At 54.0% G+C, this 17,175-nt stretch overlaps 1 protein-coding gene across 1 annotated transcript; it reads left to right on the forward strand.

Moving 5' to 3' along the window:
* The first annotated feature begins 1,937 nt into the window (after positions 1-1,937).
* Positions 1,938-15,778, forward strand: ASMT (acetylserotonin O-methyltransferase). The gene is made up of 8 exons (XM_072818650.1): positions 1,938-3,191; positions 9,519-9,693; positions 10,067-10,196; positions 12,154-12,222; positions 12,547-12,665; positions 13,487-13,627; positions 14,734-14,856; positions 15,227-15,778. Exons 1-8 carry the CDS (start codon positions 3,123-3,125, stop codon positions 15,436-15,438), a joined length of 1,038 nt encoding a protein of 345 aa, XP_072674751.1. The 5' UTR covers positions 1,938-3,122; the 3' UTR covers positions 15,439-15,778.
* Positions 15,779-17,175: the final 1,397 nt, after the last annotated feature.

A 17,175-nucleotide genomic window follows, 5' to 3' on the forward strand; every position in this document is an offset into this window, starting at 1 on the left:
GATGGGATGCAAGCTGTGATGGGACTCCAGGTGATGGGACACCAGGTAACGAGACTCCAGGTGATGGGATGCCAGATGACGGGATACCAGGTGATGGAACAGTAGGTGATGGAATGCCAACACCAGGTAATGAGACTCCAGGTGATGAGATGCCACATGACAGGACAGCACATGACAGGATGGCAGGTGATGGGACGCCAGGTAACGGGACTCCAGGTGATGGGATGCCAAGTCACAAGACAGCAGGTGACAGAATGGCAGGTGACGGGACTCCAGGTGATGGGACGCTGACACCAAGTGATGGAATGCAAGGTGATGGGACTCCAGGTAATGGGATGCCAACACCAGGTAACGAGACTCCAGGTGACGAGATGCCACATGACAGGACAGCACGTGACAGGACAGCAGGTGATGGGACGCCAGGTAACGGAACTCTAGGTGATTGGACTTCAGGTGATGGGATGCCAACACCAAGTAACGGGACTCCAGGTGATGGGATGCCAGGTCACAGGATAGCAGTTGACGGAACGGTAGGTGATGGGATGCCAACACCAGGTAACGGGACTCCAGGTGATGGGATGCCAGGTGATGGGACGGCAGGTGACAACGGCAGGTGATGGGAAGGTGACACCAGGTGATGGGACAGCAGGTGATGGGACAGCAGGTGACAACATATAATGGGACAGCTGGCGATGGGATGCCAGGTTATGAATGACACAGTAGGTGACAGGACAGCAGGTGACAGGATGTCAGATATCCAGGATGGGACAGCAAGTGATGGGATGCCAGTTGATGGAACAGCCGGTGACAATGCAGTAGGTAGGCCAGGTAATAGGATAGTAGGTGATGGGATGGCAGCTGATAGGACACCTGGTGGCAGGACAGCAGGTGATGGCATGCCAGGTGATGGGACAGTTAGTGATGACACAGCAGGTGACTGGACACCAGGTGACAGGACAGCAAGTGACCAGATCCCAGGTGATGGGACAGCAGATGACAGGATGCCAAGTGACAGGACAGCGGATGGCACAGCAGGTGACGGGATGCCAGATGGTAGGACGGCAGGTGACGGGACACCTGGGGTGGTTGAGTTGGTTGAGTGTCCAGCTTTTGACTTTGGCTCAGGTAGTGATCAGGGTCGTGAGATCGAGCCCCCATTGGGCCCCACGCCAGCGGGGAGTCTGCTTGAGAGTCTCTCCCCCTGCCGTTCCCCCACGCATGCGCTCTCTCAAATAAATCTTTATTTTTTATTTATTTTTAATTTTTTAAAAAATATTTTATCTATTTATTCATGGGAGACACAGAGAGAGAGAGAGAGGCAGAGACCCAGGCGGAGGGAGAAGCAGGCTCCATGCAGGGAGCCCGACGTGGGACTCGATCCCGGGACCCCAGGATCAGGCCCTGGCTGAAGGTGGCGCTAAGCCGCTGGGCCACCCGGGCGCCCTCAAATCTTTAAATAGAAACAAAGTCTCTCAGCAGCTGGGCTTCCTGAGGGAGCAGGCACGGACCGTGACGCCCGGCCCTTCCGGGCCCTTCCGCAGCTCCCGCAGAACCGTCCCCACGAGGAGCACGTTTGCGGCCCCTCCCACGAGAAACGCACTAGCTGGGGCCGTTTCTGAACAGCCGCCGTCCACGCGAATCCTTCTCTGTTTTCAGCCCGAGCCCTGGGGATGCTGCCGGTCAGGCTGGCGTCTGGCATGTGCTCGGCGGCGGGACGCGAGCCCCGACCTTGGATTCTGGGGCACGTCCCGCAGAGCCTACCCGCCGGGAGGCGCGTCCTCCGGCTTGCTGCTGGCGACGCGGGCCGGGTGGGGCAGGTGATCCGGTCCCCTGGTGAGCCCCCTCCAGCGCCCGAGGCCCGTGTCCGTGTGACCGCCCGCCGGCCTCTGTGCAAAGCGCTGTGCCAGCCCGCCCTGCACTGTGCGTATGGCATGTTGCACGCCCAGCCACACCTGGGCTTTGCATGTGAACTCGAGCATCGGAACGGGCACGGGACGAGAGTGGCACCTCCCCTCCTTCCTCGTGTGGCCTGGACCTTCCCACCCAGGCGGCCGCCCCGTCCCCGCTGATGGGCACCCTGACCAGTCCTGCCCCGCCATGAGCTTGGCTCCGAGGGCGCCCTGCGTGTCCAGGTGTCCGCATGGGGCCTCCTGCATGTAAATCTCTGCTCCGGAGATCTTGGCTTCTGCGGTGAAGATGTTCCCTGCACACAATCGCTTGCATGGATCCACAACAGCAGAGTGTGACTCCACGGAGCAGTGAGTGGGTGGCACAGGGCTCTTGTCACCTGAGCTCAGCCCTGCCTACTGTGGGTTAATGGTGGCCCCAGAACATATGGCCACGTCCTACCTACCCCTGCAACCTCAGGACGGGAACTCATTGGAAACGGGGTGTTTGCAGATGGGATGACGTGAGGGTCTGAGCTGAGCTCGTCCTGGACCAGGTGGCCCTATGTCCAACAACAGGGGTCCTTGCAAGAGACAGAAGAGGAGGCGCAGACGCAGAGGAGGAGCCCCATGAGGATGGAGGACAGGGGAGGGACGCGGCCTCCAGCTGGGGGACGCCTGGGGCCCCAGACGCCAGAAGAGCCCCTGCCCTGGATCTCAGCAGCCCTGCCTGCCCGGATCTCAGACGTCTGGTCTCCAGAGCCGAGATAGGCTAATCCCTTTGGTTTCGAACCAGTGGGTTTTGCGTCATTTGACATGGCATCCCTAGAAGATTTACGGGAGCCCCTGGGCGCCCCATGTCCAGGGCCTACAAAGTATTCGATGCGTGCAATGAGTAATCAATGCTAGTGATTAGCAAGCATATCGGTTCTGGACCCGTTTCCTTGATGATGGTGTGATGGAGGGAGGTGGGAGATGCGGCTATTTAGGGCTGTGGGCACAGCAGGGACAGGACTGAGCACAGAGCCAGCGCGTACCCTGAAGCTTGGTCATCCCCGTAATAGGATTAATGGGATTTTCTAGACTGATCCGCCTTTGGCTCGTGCTGGGCCTCCAGCAAGGAGCTTCTGGCAGCAGCACCGCGCGGCCGACCGCCCCACGACTTGCTAGCAGACCCACACTCTGTGCAGCCGGGACGACCGGGGGCTCTGTGTGCCAGCCGGGCGTGGGACAAGGATGAGTTCCCCGGAGGAACAGGCGTTCCGTCTGCTGACCGAGTACTCAAATGGTTTCATGGTCTCCCAGGTAGGAACGTGGGGAGAACGTTCCGCCGGAGCAGACGTGGATCCCGTGGGTGGGAGCTGGGCGAGGGCGATGGGGAGTGACGGCTTCATGGGTAGGGAGTGTCCTGTAGGGGTGGGTGGGGTGTCCTGCAAGGACGGGCAGGTGCCTTCTGGGCCGTGGGACAATGCTTACTGAAAGAGATTGAAATATTCAAGACTTTTTGTGGCTTTTTGTGTAATATGGGCGGTTGTCCATTAACACACTACAAAGCGAGGTGATGTGTTTGAAATAGAGGCGAGCCTGGGGGCCCACGGGCAACGTGGCGCGCTTCCGTATCTCATCCCTTCCCGTGGCTGAGTCCATATGATTCTGCGTGCACGCGGGACACACACGGGCCTCACGGTGTGTGATGCCACTTCTCCCAAACACGCGGAATAATGCAAATGCATGGACGCGGAAAGCAAAGTGGTGGTTCGCCAGGCCCCGGGGAGGGAGATGGGCAGCGACTGGTCGTTACGGACAGGCTCCCCTTTTAGGGGGAGGATGAGAATGTTCTGGAACCAGATAGAGGCGGTGGTTGCACAACGCAGTCAATGTGCCCAACACCCCCCGAGTTGTATTGTTTAAGACGCTTAATGCCGAACCTTCTGCTACGTGAATTTTTCGTCCTTAAAACCTTTGAGGCAAGCTGTAGTTAGATTTGAGGAGTCTATATTTGTGTATATTCCTTCATTTATGTCTTTAAAAAAATTGTTTTTTCAAGAAATTTTTATTTAAATTCGAGTTAGTTAACATAGAGTGTATTACCGGTTTCGGAGGTAGAGGTCAATGATTCATCGGTTGCACGCGACACCCGCGGCTCATCGCATCACGAGTCCTGCTTCATGCACGTCACCCACTTACCCCATCCCTCCACCCACCTCCCCTCACTCAGATAGAGTGAGAACACTCAGCCCTATTTGTTTCCTGGAGTTGAGAATCTCTTATAGTTTGTCTCCCTGGTCTGATTCCGTCTAGTTTGATTTTTCCCCTCGTCTTCCCCTGTGTTCATCTGTTGTGTTTCTTAAATTCCACGTAGGAGTGAGCTTGTGTGATAAATGCTTTTCGCTGATTGACCTATTTCTCTTCGCGTCAGGCCCTCTAGTTCCCCCCGGGACATTGCAAATGGGAAGATTCCATCCTTTGTGATGCCTGAGGAATATTCTGTTACCTACATAGACCACATCTTCTGCATCCATTCATCTGTTGATGGCCATTTTGGGCTCTTTGCACAGTCTGGCTATTGTGGACATGGCTGCTGTGAACATTGGGGTGCAGGTGCCCCTTCCGTTCACATCTGTATCTTTGGGGTAAATACCTGATAGAACCACGGCTGGGTTGCAGGGTAGCTCTGTTTTCAACTTCTTGAGGAACCTCCATATTGGTTTCTAGACTGGCTACACCAGCTTGCATTAGATTTTACATTTTATTTAATTATTTTTTAAATAGATTTTATTTATTTCACAAAGAGAGAGAGAGAGAGAGAGAGAGCACAAACAGGGGGAGCATCAGAGGGAGACGGAGAAGCAGAGTCTTTGCTGAGCGGGGAGCCCGATGTGCGACTCGATTCCACGACTCTCAGTTCATGACCTGAGCCGAAGGCAGATGCTCAAACCACCAGCCCACCCAGGCGCCCCAATAAAATGTAGGCGGTCCTGTGTATGCACATGCGTGTGCGGATGCAGGCGGCAGGACAGCGCTCACAGCTGCTGCACGAGGGGACGGTGTCCTGCTCTCATGAGACGGTGAGATTCTCCCTGGCTTTTGGGGGTGAAACTCGAATTTTGAGAACACTGAGCTTCACCATGTGGGAGCTGACCACCTGCCAGGCAGAGAGCTGCCCAACGGCCGCATTCGTTGTGGGGGAAGGTGCGGGATGGCAAGATGGGGGTGATGTGTGCAGCCAGTGGGGTCCGGCCCCCCCAGCACCGTGGCGCCCTGTGCATGTGGGTGGTATTTTGAGTGTCCTGCGGGGGATATTGTGACACACGAAGGTGCCTTGGCCTCCCTCGCTCACCGACTCACAGGTGTTGTACTACTGCCGCCGTGTGCGCTTGACTCATAATTGAAGCGGCTGCGGAGTTTGGGTGGAGGTCACTGACAACTGCCACAGAATGTGCTCCCCGCGTGAGCCCACGGATCCCCCAGATGGGGTCTGTAGGCCCCCTACGGTGGAACCCTTGCGATACGGAGAAAGAGCTTCCTTCCGCAAATTAGTTATAATAATTCGCAGCCTTCCTGTCGCTTGAAAGCATGACCTGCTTGTGCTCGCGAGATGCTTCCCGGGCAGCTGGGGCTGTTCGCCGTTGGCTCACCAAGCTGTCGGGTGCGTTATACATCCCGGCAGGACAGTCCGCTCAGGACACGGGGTGCTTTGTCACCTGGTTGTCATGCGTGTAAGAGAAGAGGATTGCACACAAACGTCACCAAATAAAGCGTAATACGGCCTGGAGAGCATAAAACTGGATACAACTGCGATAGAGTAATAGCTAATTTGACGTTGATAGAGTAAAGTTTAATATGACCTTGACAAAACTTAATATGACCTTGATAAGATAAACGTTAATACAATCTTGATAAAATAATATTAACACGAACTTGATAGAGTAATACTTAATATGACGTTGATCAATAATACTTCTTAATATGACGTTGATGGAAAAAACTTAAAATGACATTGACAGAATCAATCCAATGTAACATGACCTTGACAGATTACTTAATACAACCTCGATAGAATAAATCCTAGTACAATTTTTTTTTGAACTTAATACAATTTTGATGGAATAATACTTACGACGACCTTGGTGGAATAATTCTTAACATGATGTTGATCGAATACTTAATATGACCTTGGTACAGTAAAACGTTAGACGACCTTGATAGAATAATACGACCTAGATAGAACAATACTTCATACGACCTTGACAGAATGAGTTAATAAAATCTTTTTGTTGTTGTTGTTTTAGACATTCCACTTAGTTTTTTGACAGAGAGAAGGAGAAAGAGCGAGAGCACAAGGCAGGGGGCGGGGACAGGGAGCCGCCGATTCCCGCTGAGCAGGGAGCCCGACGCAGGACTCGATCCCAGGACCCCCGGGGTCACGACCTGAGCCAAAGGCAGACGCTTCACCAGCTGAGCCCCCAGGCGCCCCTATAAGATCTAGTTGCAATAGGAGGGCCCGCAGCTTGTCCAGGACCTAATGTGGCCCTAATAGGACTTTGCGTAGCTTCGCCTGCGTGAGAAATCATTCGCCGTGGATCCAACCGGAGTTCACACCATGTGGACACAATAAAGCTTGCAACCGCCTGAGTAGAGCAGACAGCTAACAGAACCGTGACAGGACGAGTTCCCGCCCCTCCTAGGGTCACACAGGAACCGCAGGGGACGGGATCCGGTCCCCATAGGACCAGAGTTGGCGCGGGTGCACAGAGGGCACGGACACAGCCTCCCCCAGACGCCGTGGGGCGGCACAGAGTCCTGTCCAGGCCGCGTGGTGCATGAGACGGAGCGTCCTCATGGGCTCTCAGGTGCGAGCCTGGCCCCAGGGAGCACAGGGAAATGTGGGTGGACATGTCTGGGCGTCACCGCTCGGGCTGCAGTGGGTGGAGAGCAGACAGGCAGCCGCACACCCCACGGTGCCCAGGACGCACCTCAGGGAGCCATGTGGCCCCTGAGCACGGGATAAGGGGTGATAGGACCCCGGTCCACGGGATGAGAGTTTCCAGGATTCCAGTCCATGGAATGAGCACCACGAGGACCCACATCTATGGAAGGAGAGTCACCAGGACCCCCGTCCATGGAATGACAGTGACCAGGACCTCCGTCCATGGGATGGGAGCTATCAGGACACCGGTCCATGGAATGAGAGGCACCAGGATCCCGTCCATGGAACGACAGTGACCAGGACCCCTGTCCATGGGATGAGAATCACCAGGACCCCCGTCCAGGGTATGAGAGTCACCTGGGCCCCCATCCATGGAACGACAGTGACCAGGACCCCCATCCAGGGGATGAGAAGCACCAGGACCCCCAACCACAGAACAACAGTGACCAGGACCCCCGTCCAGGGGCTGAGAGTCACCAGGACCCCTGTGCATGGAATGAGAGTGTCTAAGACCCCAGACCATGGAATGGGAGTTACTAGGACCCCCGTCCATGGAATGAGAGTGACTAGGACCATAGTCAGAGGATAAGAAGAGTTCAGGCAGTGTCACTCCTCACGGGCCCTGCCACCCCCACTGCCACGGCCCCCGTGGAGAGCATATTTACGCCTTTCCCATCCGCTCGGTGAGAAAGCAAAGGCCAACCTCCGTCATTAAGCAGGATGGAGGCGGGTCTTATTTTTATTTCATTGTATTCACGTCCACGCACCTACTGCAGCGGTGCTGTCTCCATGGGGAGTGGGTGCCCCATGACCCTCTGCGCAGGTGGGACGTGAGTGTGTGCATCCGTGCTGGCCAATACCAGAGAGGTCGCCCCATCGAAAACCCTCCTGTGCAGGAGGAAAAACAATGCACTCATTCATCCGTCCTTTATCCGGTACGCGTCATTTCCGGGCAGGACCTGTCCAACTGTCTGGACAGATCCGGCACTAGCAGGCCACACGTTTTAAGGGTCTGGCACCACCGTGTAGGGAACCTCACTGGCCTCTGAGCAGCAGGGCGTGTATTTCCCCGCTTGCAAAATTAAACCAAGGCCAGCCTCGAGTCTGGGTCCCCAGGTAATCACTGCGAGCAGGGAAGGGGCGGAGACTAGGGTCTTGAAACCTCACGAGGGTTTGCCGGTGGCTGTTTGTCCCTGTCCCTTGGCTGGTGTTGTCTTTGGGGACTGTAGGTTTCCCTCGGAGGCTGTTTCTTTGCTGGAATGGTCCCCCGGCTGTTTCTTTGTCCGAAGTGATGCTGTTCCAGGCATGACAGAGGGCGGGGAGGGGGTTTAGTGAAGAGCTTCTAAACACAGACAGGGCGGGGGGCAAGCTGCAGGAACCCACACCTGCTCAGGACCCCCTTTCCCCAATGGCCAGCCCGCGAATGGCCTCGTGGGACCCTCCCTGTACTCTGCAGATAATCCCACCCCCCACCCCACCCCAGCCCACCCCACCCCCAGCCCTAGCTCTGACTCTCCCTGGGGACCAACCCAACCAGTAGATGGCATCGTTCCGGACGGCTGGTCAACCCCACAGCACGTGAGGCAGCAGAAACAGGCGCTTCCCGAGTGCACAGTGGAAGCACATTTCGTTGCATTTCACTCTATTTTATTTATTTATTTATTTATTTATTTATTTATTTATTTATTTATTTATTTTTAAATATTTTATTTATTTATTCATGATGGGAGGGGGGCAGAGACTCAGGCAGAGGGAGAAGCAGGCTCCATGCCAGGAGCCTGACGCGGGACTCCATCCCGAGACTTCAGGATCACGCCCCGGGCCAAAGGCAGGCGCTGAACCACCGAGCCACCCAGGGATCCCCCTATTTTATTTTTCATTTGTTTTACTTGCTCTATTCCACTCTAAGATATTTGAGTATTTACTTGACTTTTATTTGAGCATTTTGTTTAAAATCAGAAAATTTCATATAAATTAAACATTTTAACTGGTTAAAGATTTAACTGGAAGATTTTATCTTTATTTTTAAAGATTCTTTATTTTTTGGGAACACTTTATTGTTTTCTTTAAATAGACGTAACATCAAATTGACTATCGTCACCGTTTTTGAGTGCACAGCTCAGTGGCATTGAGCGCATTCACGTTGTTGTGCAACCACCTGCACCATCCACATCCAGAACTTTCTATTTTCCCCAATTTGAAGATTTGTCCCCATGAAACACGATCTCCCCGTTCCCCGACCCGCAGCCTTTGGCGCCACCGTCTACTCCCTGTCTCTATGGACGGGACTATTCTAGCGACCCCGTATATGTGGAATCACACATCCGTGTCTGATTTATGTCACTGATCGCCACGTCCTCAAGGTGCACCGACTCCGCTGTGTGCATGGACCATATTTTGCTCATCCATTCGTCCGTTGTTGGACGCCTGCTTCTTCCATGTTTGGCCACTGTGGATAATGCATCAGCGAACACGAGTGTACAAGTATCTCTTCCAGGGTCCACTTTCAATACTTTTGGGTCCACACCCAGAATTGGAATTTCTGGTTTTGTGGCCATTGTATGTTCGATTTTGTAAGGAACCGCCACAGTGTTTTCCACAGCAGTGCAGTGTCCCCTGAAAACGCACCCCTGAGTCCCCGTGGTGTGTGCTTCTACAAGTGGGGCTCCCAGGATGCTCAAAGCTGACCCGTTATTTCCGAGGTTCTGTTTGCTGCCTGTGAGCTGGGTGTGTTTGACCTTCTCGCCGAGGCCCCGGAGCCCCTGGGCGCGGTAGCGGTGGCTGCACGGCTGGGCACCAGCTCCCATGGGACAGAGCTCCTGCTGGACACCTGTGTGTCTCTGAAGCTACTTCAGGTAGAAACAAAAACAGGAAAAGGTAAGCATGTACACATTATGTAACTGAACGGGTGTGGCTGACTTTCAATAAAACTTTATTTACAAACACACGCGGTGGGCCAGGTGTGCTCCCCAGGCGGTACTTTGCCGACCTCATTCTAGGGACTCCACACGCTGGTGTGCGCATCCGTACCCTCATGAAGTATCCAATGAGCAAGAAAAAATGGGGGAAAGAATCATAAGGGAGTAATTTTCAATCAGACTAAATTTATCCAGTTAAAGGTTTGCCCTCCCTTACGCTATTATATTCTCATCTTGGTGTTGAAATGGGCCTGGGGCTGCCCATCATCTGCCAGACTTTTGTTGAAAACGGTGAGTTGGAATCTAACGTGTCCTTTTGCATTTGTTTTCAGCTTTATATCAAAACACAGAGCTCTCCAGCACCTACCTGGTGAGGGCCAGCCCCAAGTGCCAGGGCAACATGCTGCGGTACCTGGCCAGGACGACGTACCTGTGCTGGGGTCACCTGACCCAGGCCGTGAGGTGAGCACAGCCTCAAAGGGGTGGATAGGACCCCTGGGCTCCCTGGGGGCTGGTTTCAGGGCAACTGTGCGGTTGAAGCACCAGGTTTCTTGTAGCATCAAACACGACCCCGCTAGATGTGGAACTCTGAGCAGACGTGAGAAGCCCCCTGGTGCTGGCCAATGGGATTCACGTCATGCTAATCTGTCGAAATAAGAAGTCCTGGTGTTTAACTGGTGTCCGGGGAAACGGTCACGGGCTGAGGAGGCAAAGTGGGGAATCGTGATGGTTGTCCTCCCTGTAGCTGCTCTCGGGCTTCATGATGTGGGTGCCTGGGGCATCCTGGGCACTGCAGGGTGTGGAGCAGCATCTCTGGTCTCCTCCCACCATAGGCCATGGCACCCTCCCCAGCTGTGATAGTAAAAAAAGGTCCCCAGACATTGACAAGTGCCTTTTGAGAGCAGAATCCCAGAACCTGGGAACCACTGACATAGATGGATGGATACCTAGATGGTCAGGTAGGTATGTATGTAAATACATAGATAGATAGAGGGATGCATGGACGATAGTATAGGGATGGCTCAATGGGTGGAAGGATGATGGATGGATGGTTGGATGGATGGATGGATGATGGATGGATGGATGGACGGATTGGCAGGTGATAGCTATAGGGATAGATGGATGATAGTATAGGGATGCCTCAATGGGTGGAAGGATGATGGATGGTTGGATGGATGGATGGATGGATGATGGATGGGTGGACGGATTGGCAGGTGATAGATATAGGGATAGATGGATGATAGTATAGGGATGGCTCAATGGGTGAAAGGATGATGGATGGTTGGATGGATGGTTGGATGGATGGATGGACAGATAGGTGAATGGACAGATGGATGGATGGACAGATTGGCAGGTGATAGATATAGGGATAGATGGATGATAGTATAGGGATGGCTCAATGGGTGGATGGATGGATGGACAAATGGATGGATGGATGAATGAGTGGATGGATGGTTAGATAAATGGATGAATGGATGGATGGACAGATAGGTGGATGATTGGTCGGTGATAGATATAAGGATGGATGGATGATAGTAAAGGGATGGCTTGATGGGTGGATGGATAGATGGATGCACAAATGGATGAGTGGATGGATGATGGATGGATGGATGGATGGACAGATAGGTGAATGGACGGATGGGTGGATGATTGGTCGGTGATAGATACAGGGATAGATGGATGATAATATAGGGATGGCCAGATGGATGAATGAATGGATGGATGGATAGATGGATGGATGGTTGGATGGACAGACAGGTGGATGGATGGTTGGATAATTTAAAGATAGATATAGGGATGGATGGATGATTGATAGACGATAGATACACGGGTACATAGGCAGAGGGCTGGGGGGCTAGAGGTGCTAGATGGGTGCTAGGTAGAGAGATGGATAGAGGAGAGATAAGGACGGGTGGGAGGGTGCTAGGAGGGTAGGTAGGTAGCTCGATAAGAGCCAGCACTACTGGATGTTAGTGCACAGTGGATGGTAGATACTAACACCTGCGGGGAGCTCCTCATAGGTCTTAGGAGACATACATAAAGAGTAGATGTCGGCAGATAGAGCTAGATGACAGGTACTGACAGGTATCGAAGGGGCGCGGCAGGGCCCCTCCTGCTCCCAGGTTCCGGCTCCAGGTCCTCCGGGCCTCAGTGTCCGCTGGCCGCACATCACCTTCAGACCTCGTCAGACCGTCTTTAGGTCATCCTCCTTCCTTGCTCACACGGGGCGGAGCCCGGCTGCACGTCCAGCCTGCGGCTCTGAACACCTCCAAGGGGGGCCGTGCATGCGTTTGGTGACCGAGTCCCGTCCCCTGCCCGTTCTGTCTGTGACGGGAGGGGAGGCTGTGCGACCCCGCGTGCCCACTGGCGCTCCCTGGCCGCGTCAGATCCGGGGTGACCGCGTGGCGCCCGTTTGCAGGGACGGCAGGAACCAGTATCTGGAGGCATTCGGGGTTCCCTCCGACCAGCTCTTCAGCGCAATCTACAGGTAACGCGGGTGTCCGCGCTTGCAATGGACGTGGGGGGCAGGGGGCGTGGCTAAGGAAATGGGTCTAAACGGAGCAAAACAGAGGGAAGGTGATATTTAAGATGATGAAGAAGAAGAAAAACCCCACAGCAGATGTGTTTGTGTTGCAGCCACATGCCAGGTGTCCCGGCGGGGTGGGCTTCGGGGTCCCGAGGGTGGCGGAGCTGGGGCTCCCCACATCCCGAAGCAGGTCACCGTGCAGGCCTTCCCCGCCGTGCCCGCGGCTCACAACCCCCCGCCCCCCACGTCGTGGGGCGCGGTGAGCACCTGTGCTGTCGCGTGCAGGTCCGAGGACGAGCGGCTGCAGTTCATGCGAGGCCTGCAGGACGTCTGGAGCATCAGCGGGAGGCCTGTGCTGGGCGCCTTCGACCTGTCCCCGTTCCCGCTCATCTGCGACGTTGGGGGTGAGCCACTGCCCCGCACCCCGGAGCAGGGTCTCAAGGCTGGTGACCTCGGCGCCCCGGGGGGCGAGGGTCGGAACACGACGGAAAGGCCCCCACTTAGCATCGGGGGCCAAGCTTCCCGTCCGCGTCCCACAGGGTGCAGGGTCTGCAGCCCCTCTGCGGCTGCGGTGCACCCCGGGGCGGTTCGGAGCCTGTGCATCACGGTGGGATGGAGGTGTAGACGCTGGCATCGCTCAGTGTGACACGCTCTTGCGCTGACCGCCCCATACAGCACAACGCCTGTTAAGCTGCGATTCAGGGGCTTGCCCGGGCGCGCGCTCTGGTCGGGACCCTCCCCACCTGGGCGTGGCCCCCACAACGGGCTTGCGGGTCTGGACGGAGCCTCCCCGGTGTGGACGCGCTGGGAGTCGCATCCACGGGGCCCACAGGCCTGGGTGTGCAGCTCCGAGGGGCTCACACCCTTGGTTGACACCTGGGCGGCCTCCCCCACTGTCACCGGGCAGCAGGGCGCCACGATGGGGAGACTCCGCGTGCTTGACGCCAAAGGGACCGCCGTGCCTGGCGTGCCGCGTGACTTTGCACGGTTTCTGTGGTCTCCGCGCCGCCCAATCCTTGGGTCAGGGGCAGTCCCCGTGGTGCCCCAATGCGTGTCCGCATGGGAGTCACGCAGGACGCACTCATGGCTAGATGGGTGGGTGGGCCCAGCCAGGAAGATTCGGTGATTCGGGGGCTCCTGGATGACCTTGTGGCCGTCAACACCTGCTGGGGTGCACGTCGCTCGCATTTCCCGTCCGCCTGTCACCTTCCGTGTGCGTTTCCAGGCTGTTCTGGGGCTCTGGCCAAGGAGTGCACGTCTCTGTACCCCGCGTGCCGGGTCGCCGTTTTCGACACGCCCGAAGTGGTGCAGACGGCAGAGAAGCACTTCTCATTCCCGGAGGCAGCGCGGATCAGCTTCTGTGCAGGTGGGCTCCGCCGAGCTCTGCGCGTGCACACGGAAACGCACGTGTGCTCCCCCCTGGGGGAGAGCTCATGGAGAGCGCCTGACCCCGGTACCCCAGACCTGGCTTCTGGGGGTCGTCATCGGGCGTCTTGCAGGGGACGGTCACACCTGTTTATGTGCTTCATCCAGAGGTGGAAGGAATAAACCGACTTCAGAGGTTGGGGGGGCAGGGGACGCAGTAGGTCACTTTGCCATGGCACAGCTGAGCTGGGATTTTGGTGACTTTGCGGTGGGTCACGAAGGGAAGGCCGGGGAAGGTGCAGCTGCGTGCGTCCCCACGGCTGGATGCTCTCCTTCACCTGCTGCGCACAAACACACGGCCCACCGAATGCGGCCCCCGGGCCAAATTTGCCGACCCCTGTGTTTGGTCACTGAACGGAAGAGAAGCAGTCTGGAGGCCCCCCCCACCGTTCCCCCTTTCCCGCCCTGGGTCGTGGGGCGATGTCTGTAGGGTCCGCATTTCCCGGGGGCCTCAGCACGGGGCAGGGTGGTGCCCTGGCCCGGATGGCCTCCCACACACACTCCTCCCCAACTCCTCTGAGTTTGCAGAGTTTGGACAACATACAGCTGCCCGGTCCACCCTGTGTGAGGCTGGGTCACGCTTTTTCCAAAATCGGTACTTCTTGCAGGAAAAATGTTACAAGTGTCGAGTCTGACAGCACGTACGCATGGAAGCTCTTCCTTGGCCATGTTGGTTTGTTTGTTTCCCAGCCCGGAAAACACGTATTGACTGTTGGTCTAGTTCAGCTCCTCACACGGGAGCTGCTGACCGATGGCCCGGGGTGTCCGGAAATCCCCGGCGTACACGGCCCTTTATTTGCAACCTCAGGAAAGGAGATGAAAATAAACTAAGAAAAAAGTAAAACCATTTTCCAGATCGAGAAGGACGGAAAGAGCCCCCCGGACACCATTCAGAAGCTTCTTGTCCTCCTTGAGGCTTCCCTTTGTTCAGGGCCAGGTCTTCAAGTCACAGCTGGGATGGCCTGGGGGCAGCTCGACACACCTAGGTGACTGTTGCACGCGGGATTGAGCTGCGCGCTGACCCCAGGGTCCCGGCCTGTGTTATAGGAGATTTCTTTAAAGACCCGCTTCCGGAGGCGGATCTGTACATCCTGGCGAGGGTCCTGCACGACTGGACGGATGAGCGGTGCTCACGCCTGCTGGCGAGGATCCATGGTGCCTGCAAACCAGGTAGGTCGGGGCGCTGCGTGTCCATATGGGCTTGTGAGTGCTTTCAGCGCGGGATCGTGCCAGAGGCTCATTTGCACGCCTGAATGCGGGTCACAGGCAAGTGTGCCCGTGCTCCCAGCTGGCTTCCCTTCTGGGTCAGTAACGAAAACCAAGCGGCATTCGCACCCGTTCTGTATCGAATCCGAGTTAAAGGTGCAGAAAGCTGAAGGCTCCCGCGGTGCACGCCCCGCCTGCTCCACCCCGCTTCTGGCCGGGGCCGGGGCGGGGTGCGGGTCAGCTTGGGCCCATTCCGCAGCTGGGGCCGGGAGGTGGAGCGGGGCTCCTGGGGCGGCCTCCCCCTGGCTCCCGGGCGCTGTCCGTCCCGTCCCAGGCGGCGGCGTCCTGGTCATTGAGAGCCTCCTGGCCGCGGACGGCCGGGGCCCGCTGACGGCGCAGCTCTACTCGCTGAACATGCTGGTGCAGACGGAGGGCCGCGAGCGGACCCCCGCCCAGTACCGCGCGCTCCTGGCTGCCGCCGGCTTCCGCCACGTCCAGTGCAGGAGAACCGGGGGCCTGTACGACGCCATCCTGGCCACGCGCTAGTCCCCACGGCTCCACGGCTGCGCCCCGGCGGGCACCCTCGCCAGCACACGGGGCTCTCTGCAGCGACCACGGTCCGGGGCGTCGGCGAGGGAGTGGGGGGCTCTGCTAACTGTCGTCCTCTGCCCTTCGCTCTGGGGTTTGTCTTGTTCCCTTCTGCTCCATGTTCTACGCTGTTCTGTTCCTCTCTGTCCTCTGCTGTTCCACTCTATTCTGTCCTATTCTACTCTATTCCATTCTGTCCGATTCTATTCTTTCTATTCTGTTCCATTCCATTCTATTCTACTCTATTCTGTTTTATTCTATTTGGTTCAATTCTTCTCTATTCTATTCTGTTTTATTCTACTCTTCTGTTTGATTCTGTTCTTTCTATTCTATTCTATTCTATTCTATTCTATTCTATTCAGTTCAGTTCGATTCTACTCTATTCTGTTCTGTTTTATTCTCTATTCTGTTTGATTCTATTCTGTTCTATTTGACCCTATTCTGTCCTATTCTACTATATTCTATTCTGTTTGATTCTATTCTTTCTATTCCATTCTATTCCATTCCATTCCATTCCATTCCATTCCATTCCATTCCATTCTATTCTATTCTATTCTATTCAGCTCAATTATTCTCTATTCTATTCTGTTTTATTCTACTCTATTCTGTTTGATTCTATTCATTCTATTCTATTCTATTCTATTCTATTCTATTCAGTTCGATTCGACTCTATTCTGTTCTGTTTTATTCTCTATTTTGTTTGATTCTATTCTGTTCTATTTGACCCTATTCTGTCCTATTCTACTCTATTCTATTCTGTTTGATTCTATTCTTTCTATTCCATTCTACTCCATTCTATTCTATTCTATTCTATTCTATTCTATTCTATTCTATTCTATTTTCTATTCAGCTCAAATATTCTCTATTCTATTCTGTTTTATTCTACTCTATTCTGTTCGATTCTATTCTTTCTATTTTATTCTATTCTGTTCAGTTCAGTTCGATTCTTCTCTATTCTGTTCAATTCCACTTGGTTCAATTCTACTCTATTCTGTTCGATTCTATTGTGTTCTAGTCTCTCACATTCTACTCTGTTCTGTTCTATTCTGCTCTATTGTATTCTGTTCAATTCTGTTCATTCTATTCTATTCCATTCTATTCTATTTGGTTTGATTCTTCTCTATTCTATTTAATTCTATTATTTGATTCTTCTCTATTCTGTTCTATTCTATTTGGTCCGATTGTACTCTATTCTGTTCTGTTTTATTCTCTATTCTGTTTGGTTCTATTCTATTCTGCACTATACTATCATATTCTACTCTATTCTGTTCTATTCGACCCTATTCTGTTCCATTCTACTTTATTCTATTCAGTTCGATTATATTTTTTCTATCCTCTTTTCTTTTCTTTTCCTTTCTCTTTTCTTTTCTTTCTTTTCTATTCTTTTCTTTTCTTTCTATTCTTTTCTTTCTATTCTTTTCTTTCTTTTCTTTTCTTTCTTTTCTTTCTTTTCTATTCTATTCTTTTCTTTCTATTCTTTTCTTTCTTTCCTTTCCTTTCCTTTCCTTTCCTTTCCTTTCCTCTCCTATTCTGTTCTACCTTACTCTACGCTGCTCTTCTCTCTTCTCTTTCATTCCACTCCATTCTATTTTACTTCGATCAATCTTATTCTATTCCATTCTCCCAGTTCCTGCAGTGTGATTGACAAAATTATACACGTTGAAACCGTACAACCTGACAATTTGATGTACACAC

The sequence above is a fragment of the Canis lupus genome, chromosome Y (genome assembly GCF_048164855.1).
Source record: "Canis lupus baileyi chromosome Y, mCanLup2.hap1, whole genome shotgun sequence".
NCBI classification, from domain to species: Eukaryota; Metazoa; Chordata; class Mammalia; order Carnivora; family Canidae; genus Canis; species Canis lupus.

Coding starts and splice junctions, on each gene's coding strand:
- ASMT (XM_072818650.1), top strand. CDS start 3,123: ATGAGTTCCCCGGAGGAACAGGCGTTCCGTCTGCTGACCGAGTACTCA. Junction 3,192..9,518: donor ATGGTTTCATGGTCTCCCAG/GTAGGAACGTGG, acceptor GTTATTTCCGAG/GTTCTGTTTGCTGCCTGTGA. Junction 9,694..10,066: donor AGAAACAAAAACAGGAAAAG/GTAAGCATGTAC, acceptor ATTTGTTTTCAG/CTTTATATCAAAACACAGAG.